General features: G+C 44.4%; 2 protein-coding genes across 5 annotated transcripts in view; one reads left to right on the forward strand and one right to left on the reverse strand.

Moving 5' to 3' along the window:
- DCUN1D3 (defective in cullin neddylation 1 domain containing 3) overlaps window positions 1-1,071 on the reverse strand; it is a 46,192-nt gene extending 45,121 nt beyond the window's left edge. Inside the window, exon 1 of one of the 2 annotated variants that reach the window (XM_010388580.2) lies at window positions 922-1,071. The gene's annotated coding sequence lies outside the window, so the exon portion shown is untranslated. The remainder of the gene's footprint in view (window positions 1-921) is intronic. The other variant, XM_030925600.1, reaches the window with a different exon arrangement.
- On the forward strand, window positions 601-25,624 carry LYRM1 (LYR motif containing 1). Of its 3 annotated transcripts, XM_010388576.2 has the most exons (5): window positions 601-723; window positions 1,016-1,253; window positions 16,147-16,305; window positions 20,759-20,851; window positions 24,636-25,624. In XM_010388576.2, the coding sequence occupies exons 3-5, from the start codon at window positions 16,147-16,149 to the stop codon at window positions 24,750-24,752; spliced, it is 369 nt and encodes a 122-aa protein (XP_010386878.1). In that variant the 5' UTR covers window positions 601-723; window positions 1,016-1,253; the 3' UTR covers window positions 24,753-25,624. The 3 variants fall into 3 exon arrangements, with proteins under 3 accessions (XP_010386878.1, XP_010386877.1, XP_010386880.1); XM_010388575.2 differs by lacking the exons at window positions 601-723; window positions 1,016-1,253 and adding an exon at window positions 1,431-1,613; XM_010388578.2 differs by lacking the exons at window positions 601-723; window positions 1,016-1,253 and adding an exon at window positions 1,720-2,187.
- Window positions 25,625-27,445: the final 1,821 nt, after the last annotated feature.

Here is a 27,445-nt window from a genome sequence, read left to right on the forward strand (position 1 = left end):
TATTTCGAGCAAGAGACCTTGATTCCTGGGCTATGATGCCATTCAGGATTCCTTGCAAAGGCTCTGGAATTCCAGTATTCATAAAAGAAAATGCTCATTATAATCGGAGCGTATAACCCAGCGTAAGAGGTACTCCCAACGTGACAGCCTGTATGAAGTATTACAAAGCTTACAGTTAAGATCTGGGATAGAGGCTGAACACCAAATTCAAAAGAGGTAACCAAGGCACTAAGTGCCATAAAGGAGGAAAGGGGTAGGAAAAAAAAACAACCCACGATTGCCACTCAGCCACAGAGAATTAAAGTGGAAACCAGAGGTGTGCATGGGGGAGGATGAGGGGTGAGAAGTGCGGGGGGGGGGAGGAACAAACAATACATTTGTCACCCCGTCCCACTTCCTATAGAGGATACAGGCAAAGGCTCCAGCCCCATAACCTCGGACACAGATGGTTATCGTTTATAGCAAAGGTGCACAGAAAGGCCTTCAGGTCTGAGCCCTTAATTCCAGGGCTGTAAATGATTAAAGAGAAGGATGGGGGTGGGGAGGGAAATGAGGGCGGAGGGAGCTGGGAGATTCACCCACCACCTCCCCCTGGGGCTCCTACCTCACAGCGCTCACCCAGGACAGAGGACCAGAGTCTGCACCCCCTCCAGGGCAGCTCCGACCCCATAACCCCAGGCCCTGGGTTGAGGGGTGCTGGCGGTGGGGAGGCAGGGGCAGTAGGTAAGTTTTCTGAGCCCTGCGGCTGACACGCCACAGGCTCCCCTCACAGCCTCTTCTTTCAGAGGGACCAGTACAGACAACGCGCTGACTTCCACTCCTCCCTTTCCACCCCCCTTTCTCGAAGGTACCCAACCCCCGCCCCTTCATCTCTCAATGCCCCCCGCCTTTTCCTCAACTCCCCCCCTCCCCAAAACTCACAGCTGCTCCAGAGGTTCCTCCAGTCAAACCCTTTCTGGAAACGACGGCGGCCCGGCGGGTCCAAACCACCTACCATCCCCGCTCGCGTTTCCAGGCTCCCTACCCCCGCCGCCGCCGCCTCTTCTTCCACCACTGCCACCGCCTCCTCTTCATCTGCGGCCCACCGGCGGCGGCCGCCCCGAAGCCCCGCCCCCTCCATCGCCTCCTGCATCATCACTTCCGGTAACCCCGCCGGCCGCCAGCTCCAGGAGGGAGAATGGGAGAGGGGCGATGAGGGAACGAGTGGAAGATTGCGTCACGACGCACGTAAAGACGTACGAAGCCGTCGCCAAGTAAGGGCAAAGACCTAGCAACCCGGAGGGAGATGGGCTGGACCATTTTTTCCTTGTTTTAGGGGAATAGAGCGGGGAGGATAATGAAAGCATAAAGGAAAAATAGGGGGAGGAGGAGCTCAGCTTATTGTTGGATGCGGCGGGAGATGGGTAGAGTCAGGTTCGGGGAGGCTCGAGACTCCCCCAGACCTGGAACTGGTGCTCCCACAGAGGTGGGCCCGGTGGTTTGGTCCGGCCTGGCCTACTGGACCCGCCTGTGCTCGGTCAGCCGCGGCTCTGCTGGGCTCCTGGCGCCGCCTCCTCCCAGCCTACCGCGGGCTGCGCGCTTCTGTGGGTGGGGGAAGGCAGGACTGACACAGAGTGAGTGTAGGGGATGGAGGCGCCGACTTGAGGCGCGGGAGACTGGCGGGGAAGGGGTTGGCTCCCCACGGGCAGGGGTGGGTTGGAGGTTGGGCTGCGGCGTTGCCAGGAGACGGTCCTGTGTGACCCCAGCTTCGCAGGGGGCGGCTCGGTGTCATCGCCACCGGCCTCGGGGACCTGCCTCACGGAAGTGGCTCGCGCGTCCAAGAGGGGAGGCCTGGTGTGGGGACGCTCAGGTGGCGGCGTGGGGCCCCCTCGGAGGCTGTGAATCTTTTGGACCCCGGAATGTAAATGGGAGATGGTAGAGTCCGCTCCGAGGGCGAGAGGTGTCTGGCTGAGGAAAGTTGACCCAAACCAGGTCCCGTACAGGAACGGAGACTCCCTAGGACCGTGAGAGCTGGCTTCATAATTCCCTTGCTCTTCAAACCTGAGAGCGGGATGTTGCTCCGTTACCTTTCATTCGTGTGCAGGAAAGAGTTAAGTAAATCAATAAAGAAGGTATCAGCAAGTGAGAAATGCTCCCCCAAAGGCCGGATGAGGTGACAGAAGATGGGGGAGGGCCCCTCGAAATCGGGTAAGGCCATTCAAAGGAGGCCACGGTTTTGCAGGGATCCTAGACAATGGTTTTTCTGGTGGAGCCAATGAGAAGGACTTTTAGGTTGGAAACAGCCAGAAGGCCATGTGACTGAAGCAGACAGAGCCAGGGCCGGAGTACTCTGTGATGTAGTTGGGCAAGTGGCATGACTGTAGCAGCGCCTTTTAGCCCAAGGCAGGGGTTTGGCTATTGTGTACTTGAAGGGTTTTAAGAAGGGAAGTGACCTGACCTGATTTACATTTTTAAAAATCCGCTCTGCGTGCTGGATAGAGAAGGGTGGAAGTAGTTAGACCTGTTAGGAGACTATTGCACTGTACGACAAAGGAGAAGTGACGATAGTGTTGAAAGGGCCGGCCGGGCGCGGTGGCTCACACCTGTAATCCCAGTACTTTGGGAGGCGGCCGGATCACAAGGTCAGGAGATCGAGATCATCCTGGCCAACATGGTGAAACCCCGTCTCTACTAAAATTACAAAAATTAGCCGGGTGTGGTGGCACGCGCCTGTAATCCCAGCAACTCTGGAGGCTGAGACGGGAGAATCGCTTGAACACGGGAGGCGGAGGTTGCAGTGAGCCAAGATTGCGCCACTTCACTCCAGCCTGGGCAACAGAGTGAGACTCTGTCTTAAAAAAAAAAAAAAAAGAAAGAAAGAAAAAGGCCCTCAGTCACAGTGGAAATGGAGAGAATTCCATTCAGCGTATATTCGGGGGGTAGTGCTTGCAGGAGTTGCTGGGGAATTGGATGTGAAGTGTGTAGGAGAGGGAGGAACCAAGGTTAACTCCCTACGGGAAAACAGTTTAGCAAGGAATATCGAAAGTTCTCTTTTGAACATATTAAGTTTGATAAGTCTATTAACAAGTCAAATGAAGTTGTCAAGAAGTTAGATATACAAGTCGCATGAAAAATCATAGTTGGAGGCCGGGCGCGGTGGCTCAAGCCTGTAATCCCAGCACTTTGGGAAGCCGAGACGGGCGGATCACAAGGTCAGGAGATCGAGACCATCCTGGCTAACACGGTGAAACCCCGTCTCTACTAAAAAAAAAAATACAAAAAACTAGCCGGGCAAGGTGGTGGGTGCCTGTAGTCCCAGCTACTCGGGAGGCTGAGGCAGGAGAATGGCGTGAACCCGGGAGGCGGAGCTTGCAGTGAGCGGAGATCCGGTCACTGCACTCCAGCCTGGGCGACAGAGTGAGACTCCGTCTCAAAAAAAAAAAAAAAAGAAAAGAAAAAAGAAAAATCATAGTTGGAGATAATAAATGAGGAAGGCAGGGAGGAGCTCCCAGATCACCTAAGAAGAGGGTGTGAATAAAAGAGGAAATCCCTTGGGTTCTTACCATTTAGAGAGTACCCAGAGAAGGAGAAGCCAGCAAAGGCGACGACACAGACAAGACCTCAGAGATCAAAGGAGGAGGCCCCTTAATATCCTGGAATTATGTGACCCATCCCCGTAATCAGTGAGTCTCATCCACCCACTTGCCAGCTTCTACTGGCAGCAAGTAGAAGCTGAGTCCTGGCCCAAATCTCTTCCCTCCCTCCCTCTCCCAGCTGTCAGTGCTTTTGGACTTGTGCTCAGGTAATTTGTGTCCGTTATAGAAAACCTGACTTTTTCGATAAATTGTCTATTTATATGGCTGTCTCCCCCAGGGACTGTTCCTTCTTTGTGTCTTCCTGGCTCCTGGTACAGAGCCTTGTCCGTATGGTTGTTGTAGCTGGGCAGGAACACTGTGTTCATAAGGTATCAGCCATACAATCCTGCAGCTTCTCACAAAAAGGGGCTTTTGCCCCTGCCGCTGCTGCCAACCCCAACACAATTATGGTCAGTTCCACAATATAGTGTAAAGGGTATCAGAAGACGAATAAGAAGGCCTGGGTTTCAATCCTGCATCTGCTACTGACCAGCAGAGTGGCCATGGATAAAGCTCTTCTCTCTGAGCTGAAGGGTTGGCCTAGATTTGAAGTTGCATACTGACAAGACAGATATTGCCTGCAAACATATTGTTCAGCCCACACAGTGATTTAAATTCTTTTTTAAATTTACTTGCCAACATTTAAAAATTGGACATCAAAATCCAGACTTTGGGCTTCATTTGAAAAATCCGACAATCTGACAACGCCAGCCTGAAGTTCCTAGAGGTTCCTACACAGCAACTGTCAGCCAGAGCTGAAGGGCTGCTTCCCCTCCTATGTGGCTCATGCTCAGGGTTTGCCAAAAAGGCCTCTCCTCTCCCGCTACCTGGCTGACCCTGTGGGCATTTGATTTGCAATTCTTGGTCTAGGGCTATGCTGAGCCTGTGTGGCCAATGACTATTTTAAAATTTAAAATTTCATTTAAAAATTCAGTCCCTCCAACACATATATCAAGTGCCAGTAGCTACCTGTGACAGGTGTGTATCCTATTGGACAGAGCAGATAGAACATTTCCTTCACAGAAAGTTATCTTGGTGAGCACTGGACTGGAGGAACTCCAGGGTACTATGTAGGCTAGTCATTCTCCACATGTGAAACTCAAGGGACTTAGCCTAGTGAGGAGCTCTGGTGCCTCTGCAGATGGAAAAGTTGCGCATTCGATAATTATTTGATGGTGGAGGAAGCTGTCCTGAAGGCGTGGACCCCTGCACAGAATGCGGTTCTTTATCAGAGAGTTGCATCAAGGGTCTGGTGCTAGAAAGCCCCAGCTGTATCTAATGTGGCATACAAAGCTCTTTGGTCAGTTTCCTAATCCAGTTCCTCAGAAAACTGTCACAAAGCAAGAACTTAAGTCAGTGTCTTGTATTCTCAGACTTCTCGACTTGATATGCATTAGTAACTCGCCAGCTAGATCCTGAATGAATGAATGGTTGATCTTTAGCGTTGGCCTTCAATTCTAGCCCCTCCCCTACATTTCTTCCACTGCTTTCTACTACTAGTAACTGGCAATTGCTTTTCACCACCTCTGACTGACCCTTACCTTCTCTTTGCCTGTTAAAATATGCTGATAAGGAAACATACTTCCATTTCTTTTGAATTGAGGGGCCCATAACTTTTCATTTAGAACTTCTATCCCTGATGGGGAAAATAGCTGTATATCTATTGGTTGTTATCTTGGTTACAGTAGCCTGATTTGAGTTCCCCTGTACAAATATAATCTTGTGTGTGCTCCAGTGCTGGTATGATATATTTAGAATGGGTGTGCTTGCCTCCAGTGATCTTGTTTGGGATAGACATTTTAGAAGTCTTTCAGACATTAGTATTTTGTTTTGGCCCTGTGTTCTAAAAATTTCCTATATTACAGGGCCTAAACTAAATTATTTTCCCTTAGGTAAAATAAAAATACTATCCACCCTCTCCTCCCTGCCCCCTATTGCTGACAGACTGTATTCTTGTCATTTTCTGTGTAAAAAGATGCTGTTTCATAAAATAGCTGTGGTATGATTAAGTATACCACACAAGCATATCCTGAAGTTTGCAAAACAGTGTGTGGCATGTGTGGCATTACACTTCCCTTTTTGGATTCTAGTAACCAAAAACTGAATCTGAAACAGGAAATAAGTCTGTGGTGTGTGTGTGTGTGTGTGTGTGTGTGGTTGATTGATGGAGGGGAGGATATGGGACCAGTGTATTGGAGAACCATTTCACTTAAAGGTTATCTGATTGGGGTAGGAATATGGGTATACCAAAAAGGAGGGAGTATAACAGATCTAAGAGAAAAGTGCACTGAGGGATAAACAAGGAGTAAGAGATAAAGGAAGAAAAATAGGAAGGGAAGCCTGGTCATGCCTTTGGTATTGGCACCTGCATTATATTTCCAGTAAGAAGTATGCGCTGTGGTCTGAAGATAAGCGGTGCTTCCAACAGGTTTATTTACTCATACCAAAGAACAATAGCCCTTTGCTGTACAGGGATTATTAATGATCAGAGGGAAACAGCTTTAGGAAAATCCATTACTACCACAAAGCAGTAAATTCACCAACAGGCCACACATTTCTCTCCTCTGCAGACAAAGCTTAGCATAGATAAAAGAGGCCTCATTGTTCTTCCTCTGTTTCCTCCTATTCAGGTAACATTTGCCTTTGTTAACTGTCAGTGCTAAGTGATGTACATGGATTATTTCATGAATAATCCTTAGGACTCTGAAACGGGTTCTGCTGTTACCCCATTTTACATTCTAAGAAACCAAGTCTCAGGCAGGGTAATAATTTGCCCAATGGGGTAAAGTCAAGATTCAAACCAAGATTTGTCCACCAAGAGCCCAAAATAAATGTTCATTTTTTTCGTATTATATCTGCTATTCCTTACAAATGGGACAGACATTCCCTATTCTGCTATACAGGGCAAGAACGTCTGGTTGCTTTGACATTGTCAAGAGCATTTCAATTCCATAGAGGCTTTCCAAATGACAGTTTTAAGTCACAGTTTTCTAGATTGATTTTAATCCATGGTCATTGAGTATAGTGGACTTTATTCCCCAAAAGGATTTTGTTTTTCAGGAAAAAAGTGTCAGAACCTCATTTTTCTATGTTTGGTTCTAAACTTCATGGAAATATTATAAAGTATTTCAGTCCAGTGGACAAACCCTAAACAGCTTTAAGAAAACTTAAGAGTGAGGGTTACATCATAGCTGTGTCTCTTAAACACTGTTGTGGATGAGACTGATGAGGATTCCTCCCCAAATAACACTGAGTCTCCAGTTCTTTATCCTAACACACAATGCTCTTGAAAGCATCCTAGTAAGGGTTAATTAGTATTTAACCCTTCGATGCTCTGGGATCATCAGTTGGGAAGCTTGTCCAGATACCACCCTGTGTATCTCAGGATGAGAACATGCATTATCAATGACCATTCTGTGTGTGTAAATTTATTCTTCTAATAAATATTTGTCATGTTCCAACTATGTGCCAGCCTAGGCATGTAATGTGCAAGACAGTCCCAAATCTCTCCCTGCTCCCCCACCTCCTACTCCCTGCAACACACACACGGTGGAAAAAGAAAGGTAGGTCATGCAAAATTATGATAGAGTAGGATGAACATTATGACGGGTACGCTAGAGGTGCCAGGAGTGCACATAGCCGGGACACTGACCCAGCCCCAGTGTGAAAAGGGCACCCGTCCAGAAGTGATGGAAGTCAAAAGGTGGAAGCAGCAGATAGGCAAAGAAAGAATATTTCAGTTGTATGAACTAGAGAGGCTTCCTGTGGCAAAAAGAAGGACATATCCCATAACGAGCACAGAAGACCATGATTTCATTTGGGTGGAGTTCATGATTCCCCTTCCTTGCTAAAAAATCATAAAGTATTTGGGAGAGAAATCTGACTATACTACGGTCATTAGTTCTGACGAGGGAAAAAATTCCACCTAGGGGTAGGTCTTTCCTGAAATAAATGGAAAGGGGTGTTTAACTTCCTGGGGCTTGAAAATCAGGGTAAATTCCTCTTGCCTTTGTCCCTTTTATTTGTACTGTAGCACATTTTCTTTAGAAGGCAAAGCCTCATGAGAGTCCAGCATTTGGAATTTGGACATTCCTGAGACCAGAGTCATACTTCTATAAATCTCATCTGGGGAAAGGGAATTTTCATCTCTGCTCTTAAACTCCTAAGTGTTCATGCTGCAGTGGTCTCTCCAGAGGCAGGGGAACCGTTCCAGAGGTGGGGAAAAGGGCATAGTGGATAAGGCCCCTCATACCAGCAGATCTTTCCATAGTCCTGTAGAACTAGATCTAGACAGACCGAGTGTCTAGGCATGCCTTGTACAGTAAGTTCTTGGAACCTCCCCAGACCCTCTCACTACACTTTGGACAGTGAATGGCAGAGTAGGTGAGTGTTTGGTGTTTGGTTTTGGTTTTTGTTTTTTAGATTGATCACTGCCCATTATGAGTCCCCATTACTGACTCCAAAATAAAAACAGAAAAGCTTGTGGTCAGTCAGGAAAATAATCATCCAGCTTTTTGGGCTCTTGACCCTGACTCCTGTCAACTAATTAGGGGCATTAGGCAAGATCTTGTTTTGCCATCTGTACAAGTGTTGGAATTATAAGTAGTTATGATATACAGTAGTTTGATATCCAGTGTATTTAAAAAGATATAAATCAGACCATATTACTCCAGCTTGCATAAAATTTACCAGTGTCTTTTGCTCTTAAGACCAGAAACAAAGTGCCTTTCCAAGGCCTACACCCAACCTGTGCTGGATTCTGTGGACCTGTGGCCCCTTTCCCAAAGGCTCTTGTTGCGTTCATGTTCATCTTTTTTATTTTTATTTTTTGAGACACAGTCTGACTCTGTTGCCCAGGCTTGAGTGCAGTGGTGTGATCATAGCTCACTGCTGCCTTGATCTCCTGGGCTCAAGGGATCCTCCCACCTCAGCCTCCCAAAGTGTTGGGCTTATAGGCGTGAGCCACCATGCCTGGCTAATTTTTTTATTTTTCAGTGGAGATGGAGTGTCCCTGTGTTGCCCAGGCTGGTCTCAAACCCTTGGGTTCAAGCAATCCTCCCACCTCAGCCTCCCAAAGTGCTGGGATTACAGGCATGAGCCACCATGCCCTGCCTCATGTTCATCTGTGAAGTTGATTCCCACCTCACAACCTTTGCTCCTGTTGTTCCCCCTTCTTGCACCAGCTTCCCCTGACGTGAGTCCATTATTAGGTTCCATCACACCATTCAGGACTCAGCTCAAATGTCACTGACCACCCAGAAAATAACCCCCACCTCTGCTCATTTGTATCTTACTACTCTTCAGAGCGCATATGACTATCTGAAATTCTTTTTCTTGTATATCATCTGCCTCTGCCACTAGAATATAAGCTCAAGGAGGGTAGGGACCATGGCTGCTTATTTATCACTATATCCCCAGAAACTGCAGGTGTCTGGCACATGGCAGACCTTCAATAAATGTGGAGTGAGTGGATGGATGGATGGGTCCTTGGAAGGGAAGAGTAAGGCCTACCAGGTAGTAGCACTGTAGTGAGCCCCTGCACTGGTGGCTTTTATGTCAGCTCCCATTGGAGTCGGAGGGGACAGGGTTGCCACGGAATGGAAAAGCAAAGCGGTGCAGCCATGTGCCCAGCCTGCTTAGAGCATGCTGGTGTGTAACATAATTAAAAAGGGCAGTTGCAGGATAGGAACACGAGCAGATGGCAAATGGGGAAGACTATTGCAATTCACATCAATGTGCAAAAAAATTGCTTCCTTTACTGTTTGTATAGAAAGGGACTAGAATTATTTAGTTCCCTTTGTCACAACTAGCTAAACTCTTTAAAGCAATCAACAGACATTCGACATTTATTGACATTGAACAGTCTGTTTCATGATTAAAAGCATGAGCTCTGACTTCAGACCAGCTGAGTTTGCATCCTGGCACTGCCTATTGTTAGCTGTGTGACCCTGGACAAGTTACTTAACCTCTGCATCAGGTTCCTCCTTTGTAAAATGGGGATATTGGTAGTATTTGCATATATAGAGTACCTAGCAAATTATCTGGCACACAGTAAATGCAAAGCAAATGTAACTTTTAATATTTGTATTACTCTAATGAACAAGATACAATCCCTGCCCTCCAGGAATTCAGACTCAGAGAAGAAAAAAACCATAAAGTGAAGGAAATGCAGAACTATCTCCTGGCCATGATAGAAGCAAGGAAAAAGTTGCTTTGAAAAAGCTTAATAGCAAGTAGGTGTCTATTTGATAGATGGGGTGGCTAGCAGAAAAGAGACATTGTAAGCAGAGGAAGACTCAGCCGAGACAGAGAAGTATGACATGGCAAGGCACCTTAGAACAGTAGCTCCCAAACTTCAGAGACAACATCACAGTTTTTGCTGTTTACCTATATTTTAAACCAGCTTAAAAAGTTTTGTAATTCATTTCTTTAAAGGAAGCTCTATATCACATACAATCTAAATCATTCAAAATTATGGGTTTGATGGGCTATTCTAATACACAGTTTGTACTGTGTATGTGTATCTAAGATCACCTCCCCAACCAATGTTTGGGACACTTGCATTAGGGGACACATTTCTCAACTATGACCAGAGGCCAAAACACACTGGCAGCAACATCTGTCAGCCTTTTCTTAGTGGCACAGGCGTGCACATCATAGAGGCTTGGAAATGATCCTTGCCTCCACACATGTATAACCCTGTGTTATAACAGACAGGGCGTGATTTTTAAAAAGACCAGCTTCCAGTGCCATTTCCTTCCAGGCACACCTTATATCTTCTGTCTTTCTTCATTCTGGGATTTGGGGGTTAGGGAGATGAAAAGGAGTAAAGAATTACAAGAATTGTCCATCTCAGAATAAAGATTATAGCAGGTTAACTTTTAAAAATCTACATGGATAGACTTCATGACCAGCTGAGACCACAGTTGAACTGTGGTCCTCTAAACTACTGAATATTCCTGATGTATTACCCGTAGGAAAAGCAGACCCTGTTGTATCAGATCAACCCCTGATACAGTGAAGAAGGAAAAGGGCTTCCTTAGTCTTGTATTAATTGTGAGAGAGAATTGATAGTTATAGAGGAATAAGTGTTGGTTTCAAGCCATTAAATCCATATTCGGGAAAAGGTGGTTTTTCTAAATGAGTTGCTTTCTAGGAACAAAGACAAGAATAAAAAGGAAAAGAGCTTTTTAAACTTTTTAAAAAATATATGGCTGATTCTGTTTCCAGAATTACGAACTTTCTATAGCAGATAATACTCCCAATTATTCAGCAAAACATTTATTGAATACTGATTATGCACCTTTCTAGGTGCTGAGAATTCAGCAGTAAATAAGATGAATGTGATCATTGTCCCCCGTAAGGGTGACAGTCTACTGGGGGAAGACATTAACAAACCATTACTTAAGTGAGGAGTGCTATACAAGGAAGAATATTAGGACCTGTGAGAAGGTTCAACAGAGAGCCCCAACCCAATGGGTGTGGGGAAGCGGGAGGATTTTCTGAGACATCCGTATTTTCACTGGGAACTGCAGGATGAATAGGGTTGGTCAGATAAAAGCAAGGGAGTCAGGAGAAAGCCTTCTAGAAAGAAAACAGCATGGATATGTGCCCCTAAGGCAAGAAAGAACATGGTTCCCTCAAAGACCTGAAACAAACACAGCAAGAAAAGAACAAAAGAAGTGTTTTTCTTTTCTTGACTTTTCTATCAAGACTTGGAAGGAAATGGTAGACTAGGTTTGTTAATAGTACACAGTGGTGACAGTTTTAGACCCATCTCTCGGGAAATCTTTGGAACTTGGGTTTTCTGGGTCACCTGATGTTGCAGAGTGAGACATCACATAAATCCCTTTCAGGATTAGTTTTCAAAACACTTAAACATTAATTAAAGTGTTTTGAAAATAGTCCTATTAAGTACCAATTGTAAGCACTGCTCATTACCTTGAGGGTATTAACCTAATTGCAGGGCTTGTGTATCAGATTATGGTATATGATCAGTTAGAATTTGAAGCTGTGGTTCTTAGAGTCTTGGAAGGAAACCAACTAAATTTAGATTTTAGAGAAGGTTGCTTCAGCCAGTTGTGGCGCACGCCTGAGGTACCAGCTGTTCTGGAGGCTGAGGCGGGAGGCTCACTTGAGCCTGGGAGATCAAAGCTGCAGTGAGCCGTGATCATGCCACTGTATTCCAGCCTGGGTGACAGAGCGAGACCCTGCCTCAGAAAAAAAAAACAAAAACAAACAAACAAACAAAAACCTTGCTGCTGTTTGAATATGCCTGACCTTCATCACTTTTCTCCAGTGTCTTGCAATCAATGAAGTTCCGTCTGTTAATGACAGGGAAGTGAAGCAATCATTAAGAGATGTTAGTTACAGACTCCCTGTACCTCACAGGAACTGACTCACGTATTTTCATATGAAACCATGGAGTTTTAGTGAGAGCCAGAAACTCAGAAACCTGTTTCCTTACCAGGAAAAATGTCATCATCTCATCTGGGTTTTTATTACAATAAACCGCAAAGCATGATGTTCTCTCTGTTGGTTTTTATGAATTCCTTGTAAGCATTTTTTCTGTGCAGCCTCATAGACTCAGAATTGGTATTGAATATAACTTTGGTCCTTTTAACATTTGAATTAGGTGAAGTAGTCTTTGAAGCTTTTCGTCATTTGGCTCATTCTTTACTCAAGGGTAAACCTCAAAAAACGTCATCAGCGTCAGCGTAAGTGCTCACATTGGAAAGAGAAATTCTCTGTAAGGTGAATTCCTTGCAAGTACTTAGAATTTTGAGGTAAACATGCCCACTTCCAGCTCCAATCTGCACTCTTCAGCTGCTCAAATTCTCATAATTTCAGGACTACCCTAAAGCAGGTTATCTCCACTTCTTATGCCTTTCCCTCCATAAATTGAAAATGGATCATGTTCCCAAAAGCAGGCAGTTGAGCAGCTTACTTCCCAATCCTGATGAGCCTGTTAGAGGAAAACCCAGAACTCAGAATGAGGTGTCCAACTGCCTGGCCTTCGGCCCTCCTTGTCTTCCCACCCTGTCTTCTGGTTCAAGGCTGTACAATATTCATTGTTCTAATTCTGACTAATCAGAATCTTCCAGTAGTGGGACTTTTTTTTTTCTCGCTTCCCTGAATATAGTTATGAAAAAAGGAGTGGGGGGCTGAAATGTTTTGTTTTGTGTTTTCATTTTTATAGAGATAGGGTCTCTTTATATTGCCCAGGCTGGTCTCAAACTCCTAGCCTCAAATGATCCTTCCATCTCAGCCTTCCAAAGTACTGGGGTTATAAGAATGAGCCACTGGAGCCAGCCTGAGTTTTTAAATAAGTTTTTGGGGTTTGCTTGTTTGTTTTTGAGATGGGGTCTCACTGTGTTGCCCAGGCTGGAGTGTAATCTCAGCTCACTTCAGCCTTCCGGGCTCATACGATCCTCCCACCTAAGCCTCCCAAGTAGCTGGGCCTACAGGCACGTGCCATCACGCCTGGCCAATTTTTGTATTTTTTACAAAATGAATGTTTTGTAAAATACATGTTACCCAAGTGGGTCTCAAATTGCTGAGCTTAGGGTGACCTGCCTGTCCTAGCCTCCCAAAGTGCTGGGATTACAGGCATGAGCCACTGCACGTGACCTTAAATAAATTTTTTAAAAAAGGAAACACCTAATATCCATCAGCAAAATAGATGGTACATTGGGATATCTTCATACAGTGGGCTGAATTGCAGCAGTGAGAATATATGAACTAGAGCCATGTGTAACAACATGGATGAATCTTACTGAATGTTATGGGCAAATAAATTGCAGAACTTACCTATAAACTTTTTAAACTTGCAGAGCAGGCGGGGTGCCGTGGCTCATGCCTGTAATCCCAGCACTTTGGGAGGCCGAAGCAAGTGGATCACCTGAGGTCAGGAGTTCGAGACCAGCCTGACCAACATGGTGAAACCGCATCTCTACTGAAAATACAAAATTAGCCAGGCATGATAGTGTGCACCTGTAATTCCAGCTACTTGGGAGGCTGAGTCAGGAGAATCACTTGCACCCGGGAGGCGGAGGTTGCAGTGAGCCGAGATTGCGCCATTGCACTCCAGCCTGGGCAACAAGAGCGAAACTCTGTCTCAAAAACAGTAATAATAAATAAATAAATAAATAAATAAATAAATAAATCTTGCGAAATAATACTATAAATGTTACGTGTAAAGATATGCACGATAACAAATTCAGCATAGTGATTCCTTCTAGGAGAGAGGAAGGGGAATGTGATTTGGAAGGGGTGCAGTGGGGGTTTCTACTATATACATACTTTATTCTTTAAGGTCTGTTGTAACTATATGGCTATTATATTGGTCTCAATATCTTTTCTTTCCTTTTTTTTTTTTTTTTTTTTTTTGAGACAGAGTCACTGTTGCCCAGGCTGGAATACAGTGCGTGATCTTGGCTCACTGCAACCTTCATCTCCCAGGTTCAGGTGATTCTCATGCCTTAGCCTCTCAAATAGCTGGGATTACAGGTGGTTGCCACCATGCCTGGCTAATTTTTGTATTTTTAGTAGAGACTGGGTTTCACCATGTTGCCCAGGATGGTCTTAAACTCCTTACCTCAAGTGATCCACCTGCCTTGGCCTCCCAAACTGCTGGGATTGCAGGCATGAGCCACTGTGCCTGACCTCTATATCTTTTTGTATCTGAAATATTTTGTAATAAGAATTTAAAGATACACCATCTTGGCTAACACGGTGAAACCCCATCTCTACTAAAAATACAAAAAATTAGCTGGGCAAGGTGGTGGGTGCCTATAGTCCCAGCTACTCAGGAGGCTGAGGCAGGAGAATGGTGTGAACCCAGGAGGCAGAGCTTGTGGTGAGCCGAGATATCGCACCACTGCACTCCAGCCTGGGCGACAGAGCGAGACTCTGTCTCAAAAAAAAAAAAGAATTTAAAGATACTGGGAATTGTGCTTTTAAAAAATACAGTCAGCTTCATGGAATATACTTAGGTCAGTTCTCTCTTGGCCATGTCTTCTGAAATTAAAACTGATGTTTGAGACTAAAAACCCAGAGGGGCCTTCAGATCTTCAGTCATCAGAAAGTTTTTTTTGTTTTGTTTTGTTTTTGTTTTTGTTTTTGAGATGGAGTCTTGCCCTATTGCCCAGGCTGGAGTGCAGTGGTGGGATCTCAGCTGATTGCAAGCTCAGCCTCCTGGGTTGATGCCATTCTCCTGCCTCAGCCTCCTGAGTAACTGGGACTACAGGCGCCTGCCACAATGCCTGGCTAATTTTTTGTATTTTTAGTAGAAACGGGGTTACACCGTGTTAGCCAGGATGATCTCGATCTCCTGACCTTGTGATTCACCTGCCTTGGCCTCCCAAAGTGCTGGGATTACAGGCATGAGCTGCCACGCCTGGCCAGTCATCAGAAAGATTTTTAATTATACTTATTGGACAAGAAAGTAGACCAACGATTTTGAGAAGTATTTCCAAAAAGGTTGAGAGGTTGCAACCTGACAACCTCTGGGTGGAACTGGGCCTACAGACTCATTTTGTTTGGCCTGTACAGTCCTCACTTTTTTTTTTTTTTTTTTTTCTTTTTGGAGACGGAGTCTCGCTCTGTCGCCCAGGCTGGAGTGCAATGGCGCGATCTTGGCTCACTGCAACCTCCGCCTCTGGGGTTCAAGCGATTCTCCTGACTCAGCCTCCCAAGTAGCTGGAACTACAGGCACACACTGCCACACCCAGCTAATTTTTTTTTTGTATTTTAGTAGAGACAAGGTTTCACCATGTTGCCCAGGCTGATCTCGAACTCCTGAGGTCACCCAATCCACCTGCCTCAGCCTTCCAGAGTGCTAGGATTACAGGCGTGAGCCACCATGCCTGGCCTCACATTTTCAAGAATAATGACTTACTGTGTTTTTTTGAGATGTCATATTTTAAAAATCTGGATTGCCACCTATTTTTAAGCTATCAGGAAATCTGGCATTCCTAGGGACTTCTTTCTACATGGCAGATGCTGGCTGGAGCTGAATAGCAACTGTTCCCTTTCAAGGGGGCAGTTCCTATCCAGGTGGCCACTGTCCCCATTCAAGCAGGTCCTCTCATTTATATTACCTGCCAGGCTGCAGAGGCACTTGAGTTTGTAACCAGTGGATTAAATTCCATTTCTCACTTAACAAGAATATTCAGTTATCCAAAATATGCCTTCTCTTAGGCATTCAGGTGAGTCATATAATTTTACTGGACTGGCTTAAAGAATAATAAGTGTGAGCTTTGGTTTTGCCATGTTCATAAATGTGGCCACCATGGCAAACTGTGTGGTTGAGCAACCCTCAACCTTGGGATGAGTTGCAAAGCCAGTTGAGAGATACGGTGTTTCTATTACATGGTTTCGGCAATGCTACCCAACAGATTTGCTGAGAAAGAGCAACTATTTCTAGACCCATTAAAGGTCTTGATTAAAAAACTGTACATCTGCCTGGCTGCCTCCTGTCAAGTTGCATTTTTATGCAAATGTTCCCTCTTCTATTTCGGTGGGTCTGAAGATGACAACGGCAACACGACAAGAAGTCCTTGGCCTCTACCGCAGCATTTTCAGGCTTGCGAGGAAATGGCAGGCGACATCAGGACAGATGGAAGACACCATCAAAGAAAGACAGTACATACTAAATGAAGCCAGAACGCTGTTCCGGAAAAACAAAAATGTAAGTAGGCCCCACTTGGAGGTTGCGCAGGGGAGAGTTGTTCCTTATGATATATGTTTATTTCTTGTCGGTCCTTAATTGAAAGGGCTGAGCCGCACAGTCACGGTGGCACATCGTAGGGCAGGAAGGGGCCAATGCACAGCTTGGCTAGCTTGCCTGACCACTGGGAAGCCTGTGTTTCTTTCTTCACTTGTTCCAGGTCTCAAGCCAGCCAGTAAGTGGTTCAGTGTCCTCAGAAGACCCCATGAGCCAGGTGACATTAGTCAGGCCAATGAGTTTTCAGAGGAGGAGCCAGTCCTCATACTGTGTGCGTTGCTGGCCACTGCCGTAGGAGATGTGCAGGAAAGTGGTTTTGTTTTGCTGTTTTTTCAATTCATAAACTATTCAAAGCCTCTAAATATAAACCCATTTAGAAGGAAGAGAATAGGATTAAGACACAGGGTTCCCTTCATAACAGCTTTGAACTCAAGCCTCTTTGGCTGGCAGAGTGAGGTTGCCCTTTGGGACCACGGAACTGGGTAAAATAGTATCTCCATTAGCTGATTTACGGAAACTGCACATGCAGACAGCAGGGAGCCAGATTGGATCCACCCCTAGGAACCCTAAAACATTAGCTGTTAGCTCTGGGGAAGACCACCTGGCACTAAGCATGGAAGAGGCTTTCACGCCTGACTTCTCTTCCGCCTTCTCACTGATCTAATGGATTCAGCGTTGTCACTGCTCCCCTCATGAAACCTCCTAACAGTTTAACCACTTTTCCCTTCCTGACCTCTGATTGTCTCTGTTGGACCCTGTCATCACACGCCTTCCTGCCAGCTACAGGGGTCCTCTGAAGGTTGGCCCTCTGTGCTGAGCCTGTGCAACATGCAGCCACCTTGTGGTTTAAGCCGTCACATCTGAATCCCCGGCTTTGGCTGCTGCCTGGCCACCTGGAGGACCTCACCACAGCTTAATGGTCCAAAGCGGAATCATCTTTCTACAGGAGTGCCTCCCTTTCCCCACTGGTCCATTGGTGTCACAGCTCCTGTCACCACTTTGCAACTCTTTGTTCTCATTCCTCAACAAATACTTGATTGCCCACTGTGTGCCAAACACAAGACTAGATGTTGAGGACAAACATAAGCCAAACCAAGACAGAGCTGTCAAACTTTTAGTCCTTTAATTGAAAGTGGATTACCATGATTTGACTTTCAAAAGCCCTTGGTTCCCCTTACTAAAGTTAGACGGAGTTAGATGGAAAGAAATATAAAATTACAGTTGAGAAAGTGCCACGAAGGCTGGGCATGGTGGCTCACACCTGTAATCCTACTACTTTGGGAGGCCAAGGCTGGAGGATCGGTTGAGCCCAGGCGTTTGAGACCAACCTGGGCAACATAGCGAGTCCCTGTCTCTTAAAAAAAAAAAAGAAGGAAAGCATTACCAAAGAAACCCTCCTAATCTGCAGCAACTTCCCCTTCTCTGAATCCCTGATGCCCCTAGCTTTTCAAGGCTGACTTACTTAGGAAGTTTCTCTTACCCTTCTGACCTTCCTCCAAACCCAGCTTCCCCAAGCTTTTTCTGCTCTTGGCATAGACCATGCTTGCCAAACCAGAGTATATGTACCCCATGGAGTCCTTCAACAATCCTCTAAGGAATGGAAATAAAATACAACTGCTATTTCTATTTATTCTTTCATCTTTCTAAAAAGTCTGTCTGGTACACAGTTACAATGAACTTGTTAGTACATATCTATAATTTATAAATTAATACATTTATAAATTAATATAAATACAAATATGGGGGCTATGGGCTCAGAAATTTTTTAATGAAAAGAGTAGGTGATCAGTCAGGTGTGGTGGCTCACGTCTGTAATCCTTACACTTTGGGAGGCTGAGGCCGGTGGATCACTTGAGGTCAGAAGTTCAAGACCAGCCTGGCCAATGTGGTGAAACCCTGTCTACTGAAAATACAAAAATTAGCTGGGTGTGGTTGCGCACACCTGTAATCCCAGCTACTCAGGAGGCTGAGGCACAAGAATTACTTGAATCCAGGAGGCAGAGGTTACAGTGAGCCAAGATCACGCCACTGCACCCCAGCCTGGGCAACAGAGCAAGACTGTCTCCAAAAAAAAACAAAAAAAGAGTAGATCAAAAGACTTGGAGATCCCTAAATAGTTGTTTCTATTCTCCTTTTTCTTCTTTATTTATGTTGGCATGATTTTCCCAACCAGATCATCAGTTCCTTGAACATATAGACAAGGTCTTGTACTTTTCTAGTCTATCCCAAGGGACCTCCTTGTAGTTGTCACTAAATGAATGAGCAGCTATAAATACTTTGATTGAACTGACCTCCTCCAGGAAATCTTCCTCAGTTTCTCTGCTTCCCCCTCAACCCCATGCTGGCTGCCTGTTCTGAATTCCTATAGCTGTCCGTAGCAGTCACTGCATCCACTGATTATGTACCACTGTGCCTTTTCTGTAGCTTTAGGCATCAGAGTTGTTCTGCCCAAGTAATAACTTTGATAGTTGAAGGCACTGTCCAGCCTGCAGTGTTGGGGATATCATAGTACATGCCCAATAAACCTTTGCACGCTCACTCACCTGAAGACTACTCAAGACTTTTCGGTTTTCAGTTTTTGCAATAACCCTTCCTTTGCCTCGGCTAGATTGGCTCAAGGGGGGTGAGCCAGAGGGAGGTGTATGTGCCACTGACGGTACATGAGATTATTTGGGAGTGGGTGGAAGAGGTACATGGGTTTTTAATTTTAAGATATGTACTTGCTTTAGCATGTGTTATAAAGGAAAGCGAATATTAGATCACAGTTTCACAAATACTGTTACTTAAGAGAGAGTTCATTTAATGACAAATTCTAACATTAGTATAAGTAGTATATGGATATGGCAGAATCATGCAGCCAGCCCGTGAATGACTGAATTTGGAGTACTCTAGTCCAAGCTTGTTCAGATGGACAGCTGAAGCCCCAGAAGCCCCAACCCCCTTAACTATATCTTTGTCAAGGGCTTTTTCTTTCTTCCTAGTCCCTCATGCAGACATAAGGAGTTTCTTGTAACTTTGATTGCTCTAAGAGTTTAATAATCCAAAGGTATCCCATGAACTGCTGTGAATCTCAGTGGGCAAACGGGAACATGGAACTCTTTTCCAACACAGAGAGCAAATCAGTGACTTCTAAGAAGCACAGAGGTCAGAAAGTCCCTCTGCCACAAGGGACTCACAGCTGTGGTTCTCTGCATTGCTGTTCCTGGAACTCTTCTCTGCTCTGTTCCATAGGACAGGAACGCCCTTGAAATTTCCAAGCCACATGGACCCAGACTTTGCTGTGTGGGTGTCATCTGTTGGTGATGCAATCCTAGCTCTGCTTTGAAGTCCACTTGCAAACTCCTAGCAGAGCCACGTCTTGATTCATTTTCCCTCCTCAGAATGAAAGAGTTTCTCCCCTTTTCCTACTTGGCTGTTTTTGAGAATGAACTTTTTATTCCTTTAATTGAAGGTGGATTACCATGATTTGACTATTTTGGAATTTCAAAAGCCCTTTCTTCCCCTTACTAATGAGCCAAGGCAGTTGACAGTTTCAGAGGTGTAGATCATTCTCCAGTGTCCTACTCTGGGGGTTTCAGGACAGCACTTGCGGAAACCATCGGGTTACTTTAAAGTTTAATCAGCATGAAGGGGGTGTGAAGAAGCACTCTCAGTCAGTGTCGGTGGGAATATAATTTATGGATTGTTGGTAGGAATGTAAATTGGTGCAAACTCTAGAGAGTAATCTGGGAATATCTGTGAGAATTAAAAATGCGTGTATCTATGGCCTTTGTCCTAGCAGTCCTCTCTCTCTAGGAATTCATCTTTTAGATACCTATGCATGTAAGCAAAGTAATTTTAGAGGGATCCATAGCAGAATCATTTATAATAGCAAAAAATTGGAAATAACTTAAGTATCCATGGGTAGGAGATTGGTTAAATTATAATAAAGCCTTCTGTTGGAATTTTGTATAGCTGTTAAAAAGAAGGGGGCAGCTTTATAGATGGAATAGAGAAGGAACTTCAAGTTATGTTAATGAAAAAGCAAGGTTCAGAACAAAGGGAGCTATTGCTTGTGTGAGAAAAATAATCAGCTTCTATATACATGTGCATTTTCACATATACATAGAATACCCCTGCAAGAACACACAAGAAACTGCTAATTGTTGTCTCTGAGATGAAGAACTGGAAGAGAGGAGTAAGAGGGAAGCATAGTTTTTATGTTATATCCTTTTGTATTGTTTGAGTTATTTTTACCTACTTTAACGATTTTAAAAGTTTATCGTAAGCTTTAAAATTAAATTGCTTTTGATTTTCCAAATTAGCACCATTTAATTTACTGGCTAGTGAACTGAAAAAGTTTGAGAAAATGTATACCTATACTCTATGTACCATTAGAAATATACTATCAGCCTCATTTCTTTTTCCCTTTTAATAGCTCACAGACACAGACCTAATTAAACAGTGTATAGATGAATGCACAGCCAGGATTGAAATTGGACTGCATTACAAGATTCCTTATCCAAGGCCAGTAAGTGTGACTCCTGGTTAACAGGTGGTGGGTTATCATCAACCCGGTTATTTCCAAGAATGCGTAACAAGAGGGCAAGTGCTTGCTGAGAAGCCCAGAGCTGCTGTGGGAGGCGTGTTGGAAATAAGCTATCGTTGCATGCTGCCAGCCCATCACAACAAAGTAAAATGTCAATGAATGCCTGATGTATCCTTCTTATACAGCTTTCCACGTATGGAAGGGAAAACCAGCTCACACTGTAGAGCTTTTCTCTTTTCACTTTCATCTTTTTTATGGAAATGTGTTTTTTTAATTATAAAAGGTAGGTTTGTTGTTACTAAAAGAATAAGGTTCAAACATGAAAGGAATGCATAAAGTAGAAAGTAAAAATGGTCAAAAATTCTCATCCAGGCTAGGAGCTGTGGCTCATGCCTGTAATCCGAGCACTTTGGGAGGCCAAGGCGGGAGGATCACTTGAGGTTAGGAGTTCGAGACCAGCCTAAGCAACACAGTGAGACCCCATTGCTACACAAAATTTAAAAATTAGCCAGGCATAGTGACACACTCCTGTATTCCCAGCTGCTTGGGGGACTGAGGTGACAGAATTGCTTCAGCCCTGGAGGTTGAGGCTGCAGTGACCCATGATCGCACCACTGCACTCCAGCCTGGGAGACAGAGCAAGATGCTGTCTCAAAAAATAAATAAATAAAACTTAAATGTATATAAATAAATTTAAAATAAATAAAATAAAATTGTATCAATTAATTTAATACATTCAGAATGTCAAGAAACAAATAATTTTCAAATTTATGTGAATTTAAAATAACAAATGTATATAAATATTTTTCTTCCTCAACTTCTTTCATACCATAAATTTAAAACAATAATTTAATTTAAAGTAAGATTTATTTATTTATTGATCTATCTGTGGAGACTGAGTCTTGCTCCATCACCCAGGCTGGGTACAGTGGTGTAGTCATGGCCCACTGCAGTCTTGACCTCCTGGGCTGAAGCGATTCTCCCACCTCACTTCCCCAAGTAGCTGGGACCACAAGCATGTGCCACCACTAATGTTTTAATTTTTTGTAGAAATGGGGGTCTCACTATGTTGCCCAGGCTGGTCTTGAACTCCTGGACTCAAGCAATCCTCCCGCCTCAGCCTCCCTAAGCTCTGGGATAACAGGCATGAGCCACTGTGCCTGGCCAAAATTCTTTTTTGTTTGTTTGTTTTTTGGAGACAGAGTCTTACTTTGTCGCCCAGGCTGGAGTGCAGCATGATTTCTGTTCACTGCAACCTCTGCCTTCCCAGTTTGAGTGATTCTCATGCCTCAACCTCTTGAATAGGTGGAACTACGGTCATGTGCCACCACACCCAGCTAATTTTTTGTATTTTAATAGAAACAGAGTTTCACCATGTTGCCCAAGCTGATCTTGAACTCCTGAGCTTAGGCAGTTTGCCCACCGTGGCCTCCAAAAGTGCTAAGATGACAGGCGTGAGCCACTGCACCCAGCCCAAAATTCTTGGAGAAAAAAAAAATTCTCATTGTGTAGAGGGTGACCACTTTAACTGTTAAATGGAAAATTGTCAGTATTCAACTCTTTTAGCTAGAAAAACAGCAATTTTATATTGTAGTGGCTCAACCTAGTTAGTTTGATAGTACACCCGTTTAGTCTTTTTTTCTATATTCATGTACCTATTTTTTTTTACATATGTAGGGTTCTGGATAAAATGTTTTACTGCTTACTTATTTTACTTCATGTCTTCCGCACATCTTTGTATGTAGCTCTCCCTCAATTTTTTTTTTTTTTTTTTTTTTTTTGAGACAGAGTCTCACTCTGTCATCCAGTCTGGAGTGCAGTGGCACAATCTTGGCTCACCGCAGCCTCCTGGGTTCAAGGGATTCGCCTGCCTCAGCCTCCTGAGTAGCTGGGATTACAGATTACAGGTGCACCACCACAGCCAGCTAATTTTTGTATTTTTAGTAGTAACAGGATTTCACCATGTTGGCCAGGCTGGTCTTGAACTCCTGGCCTCAAGTGATCAGCTTGCCTTGGCCTCCCAAAGTGCTAGGATTATAGGCGTGAGTCACCACACCCAGCCCAGTCTTTTTTAAATGATTGCATTGTATGCTATTGTAAGAATGTGCCATTGTATTAGGGTTCTTCAAAGAAACAGAACCAGTAGAATGAAGATATGTAGATATAGAGACAGCTAGATGTATATGTGAAGAGATTTATTATGAGGAATTGGCTCTCTATATATCTAGACAGAGATATATCTAGATATGCCTGAAAGGATTTTTTTTTTTTTTGAGACAGTCTCGCACTGTCACCTGGGCTGGAGTACAGTGGCACGATCTCAGCTCACTACAACCTCCACCTCCCGGGTTCAAGCGATTCTCCTGCCTCACCCTCCCAAGTAGCTGGGATTACAGGCCGCCACCACTATGCCCAGCTAATTTTGTGTATTTTTAGAGATACAGGGTTTCACTATGTTGACCAGGCTGGTTTCAAACTCCTGACTTCGTGATCCACCCGCCTCGGCTTCCCAAAGTGCTGGGATTACAGGCATGAGCCACTGTCCCCGGCCAAAAGATTTATTATAAGGAATTGGTGCATGTGATTATAGAGGCTGAGAAGTCCTAGGATTTGCCATCTTCAAACTGGAGACCCAGAAGAAAGCTGGTGGTATTACTCAGTTTGAGTCCACACACCTGAGAACCCAAGGGCCCCATGGTAGAAATCCCCAGTCTGAGGCCCAGAGAAGATGAGGTGTCCCAGCTCAAACAGGCAGGAAGCAAAAGGAGCTGCTTCCCCTTCTTCTGCCTCTTTGTTCTGTTCAGGCCTTCCATGGTTTGGATGATGCCCATTCACATTGGGGAGGGCCATCTGCTTTACTGAGTCCACTGATTCAAATGCTAATCTCATCCAGAAACACCCTCACAGATACACCTAGAAATGATGTTTAATCTGAGCACCCATTGCCCATCAGATTGACACAAAAAATTAAGCATCCTAGGCCAGGCACTGTGGCTCATGCCTGTAATCCCAGCACTATGGGAGGCCAAGGCAGGTGGATCACTTGAGGTCAGGAATTCGAGACCAGCCTGGCCAGCATGACAAAACCCCATATCTATTAAAAATACAAAAATTTGCCGGGCGTGGTGGCGAGCACCTGTAATCTCAGCTACTGGGAAGGCTGAGGCACAAGAATCACTTGAACCTGGGAGGTGGAGGTTGCAGTGAGCTGAGATCATGCCACTGCACTCCAACCTGGGTGACAGAGTGAAACAGTGTCTCAAAAAAAAAAAAAAAGAAAGAAAGAAAGAAAAATTAACCATCCCAGCCATAATTTAACCAGCCCCTCTATTGGTAGGCATTTAGTTTGATCCCAGTTTTCCACTATGCTCAGAACATCTTTGTATACACACACTTTTCTCCCCTTCTTTGGATTCTCAACTTGCTCTGTGATCCATGCTTGTTTTTTGTCCTCTATGTTGGCAATATAGCAAAGAGCACAGGCTCTGGAATCTGACAGATCTGGTTCAAATCCTGGCTTCCCTTCTTAATGTATAACCTTAAGCAAGTTATTTAACTTCTCTGAGGTTTCATTTCCTCATCTGTAAATATTAGAATAATAATCTCTTATGAGGTTATTGTAGGATTAACGTGTGTAAAGAAATGAATCAGAGTAGATGTAGCACTTAGCAGAGGATATGGTACTTTCTGAGTAGATCCTTAGTGAATACGAGCTGCTGCAATGATTATGAGTATGATTCTTCATATTATTGTTCTTATTATTCAGATTCATCTGCCTCCAATGGGCCTTACCCCACTCCGAGGCCGGGGACTTCGAAGCCAAGAGAAACTGAGGAAACTTTCCAAACCAGTATATCTCAGATCTCATGATGAAGTTTCCTAATCTAGAGGAAAGTTTATTTCTGCAAATGATGAGCCAACTCGTTCTTGAATGTAAACCAGATGGCAAAACACTTCTTGCTTAGGGGCAAAAATTCAAATGTCTTCTTAAAACCTCCACAATTGATTCTCACCCATGATGTGCACTTCGATATCCCTAGAGTTTCTCAGCGTCTTTCTTCCTGAGTGGATGGCATTATCGGTAGAGGTCGTGGACCTTACATCCTCACTGCAGTCACCTTTGGAAACAAGACTAAGGCCTGTAGAAGGGAGGTGGAAGGGTGCAAGAGCTGTTGATGGGAATTCCGTTCACCACACATGCCAGCTGATGCAAAGAAATTTGCCAGTCACTGGAAGTTACTGTGGCTACTGTAAAACTATGCACCACTCGCAGAATATTCTTAGGCTTTTTATTTTTTTTAAGCTATAGATTAAAAGTGAGGTTTTGTGTGTGTGCTTTTTTGTTGTCTTTTGACCCTTCCAGTTTCCAGATAAACCTATCTTAAAAAGTTTGGTTTTTCATGGAAATTTTATGAGATTTCTGCCTTAACTAAATGCATATATTCCTTATCTTAAAGCCTGTCACTACTTAGGATGCAGCACGTATAGGATCTGAAAAGCTCACTTTAAACTCATACTGCATTCTTTACGAGTATTTTACATTAACATAACTGAAAAGTACAAGGCCCAAGCTGGCTTTCAAATTATGTTTAAACAGAAATGGGACAAATAGACTTGAAAATAGAACGGATTTATTCTACCCCTGCAAGGGTACACTCAGGTGAGAGTCCCTTGGTGAGTCATTTGTACATCAGTGTCATTTCTTCTTACCTCCGAAGAAGATGGGCATCACCAATAAAGACAAAGCACTATCAATTTTTATCTCTCTATTCTTTTTCAAAATGGACTCCTGACCCTTAGAAGCGACAGTTGGAACCTACTCCTATGAGGAGGAGCAGACGTTTTTACACTCAAGGTAACTTATCACAGGATTTGGCAATGACATAGAGAACAGATATGATGCTGTATCAGTGGAGTAATGGTATATGCACACACATATATATGCATATGTATATGTATGCATACGTATATATGCATGTGTATATATATGCATACATACACACATATATATAATTTTTATTTATTTATTTATTTTTTGAGACGGAGTTTTGTTGACGTTGCCCAGGCTGGAATGCAATGGTGCAATCTCGGCTCACCACAACCTCCGCCTCTCGGGTTTAAGCGATTCTCCTGCATCAGCCTCCCGAGTAACTGGGATTACAGGCATGCGCCACCATGCCTGGCTAATTTTGTATTTTTAGTAGAAATGGGGTTTCTCCAGTTGGCCAGGCTGGTCTCGAACTCCCGACCTCAGGTGATCCACCTGCCTCAGCCTTCCCAAGTGCTGGGATTATAGGCATGAGCCACCACGCCCGGCCTCAGTAACACAAATGCAACTAGTATACTTTGTGCTGTTAGAATAGAATATCTAACACTAGGTACTTCCTAAAGAACAGAGGTTTATTTATTAACAGTGCTGGAGGCCAGGAACTACAAGGTCGAGGGGTCTGCACCTGGTGAGGGCCATCTTGCTGTGTCGTTATATGGCGGAAGGCATCCCATGGTGAGAGAGAGCCAGAGAGGGCCAAACTCACTTTTATAACAAACCCAGTCTCATGATAATGAATGCACATCTGCCATTATGACATCAGTTCACTCATGAGGGCAGCATTCTCATGATCTAATCCTCTCTTAAAATTTAAAAAATTAAAAAAATAGACATTCCTATCCCGAAAGGAAGAAACAGGCAAGAAGAAAGGAGTTACTGGTCCCAAGTGAGTATAAAACCCAAGAGAGGAAACTATTAAATCTTAAGATAGGCCAGATGTGGTGGCTCACACCTGTAATCCCAGCACTTGGGGAGGCTGAGGCGGGTGGATCACGACGGCAAGACATCCAGGCCATCCTGGCCAACATGACGAAACCCTGTCTTTACTAAAAGTACAAAACTTAGCTGGGTGTGGTGGCACATGCCTGTAACCCCAGCTACTCAGGAGGCTGAGTCAGGAGAATTGCTTGAACCCAGGAGGCAGAGGTTGCAGTGAGCCAAGATCATGCCACTGCACTTCAGCCTGGCAACAGAGTGAGACTCCATCTCAAAAAAAAAAAAAAAAAAAAAAAACTTCAGATATCAGAATAATCGTCTTTGACTGCATGTCCCACGTCCTGGGCACACTGGGTTGGGAACTGACCCCCCCAAGGCCTTAGGCAGCTGGGCTCAGTCTACCCAGCATCTCTCATGGGTTGGAATCTCATCCCTGTAGCTTTCCCAGGCTGGAGTTACACACTGGCAGCCTTACTGTTTGGGGCCTCAAGAACTGCCCCACTCTCATGGCTCCACTAGCCTTTGCCCTAGTGGGGACTCTGAAATGGCCCTGCCCCTGTGATACATCTCTTCCTGAGTCCCCCGACTGTCTTATTTGAGATGGAGGTGGAGCCTGCCAAAGCACCACAGCACTTGTGTTCTATGCACCTGTAGAATGAGCATCATGTGGATGCTGCCAAGGTTCACGGCTTGTACTTTTTAAAAGTTACCTTTTTAATTGACACATCGTATCTAAACAGAAATGGGACAAATTGTACATTATAATTGTACCATTTATAGGGTGCAATTTGATGTTGCAATACATATATATA

This window comes from Rhinopithecus roxellana, chromosome 20, assembly GCF_007565055.1.
Source record: "Rhinopithecus roxellana isolate Shanxi Qingling chromosome 20, ASM756505v1, whole genome shotgun sequence".
Taxonomy (NCBI): Eukaryota; Metazoa; Chordata; class Mammalia; order Primates; family Cercopithecidae; genus Rhinopithecus; species Rhinopithecus roxellana.

Excerpts from the sequence above, each read along its gene's own strand:
- LYRM1 (XM_010388576.2), top strand. The coding sequence starts at position 16,147 with ATGACAACGGCAACACGACAAGAAGTCCTTGGCCTCTACCGCAGCATT. Across the intron at positions 16,306-20,758 it reads TGTTCCGGAAAAACAAAAAT|CTCACAGACACAGACCTAAT; the intron begins GTAAGTAGGCCC and ends CCCTTTTAATAG. Across the intron at positions 20,852-24,635 it reads AGATTCCTTATCCAAGGCCA|ATTCATCTGCCTCCAATGGG; the intron begins GTAAGTGTGACT and ends CTTATTATTCAG.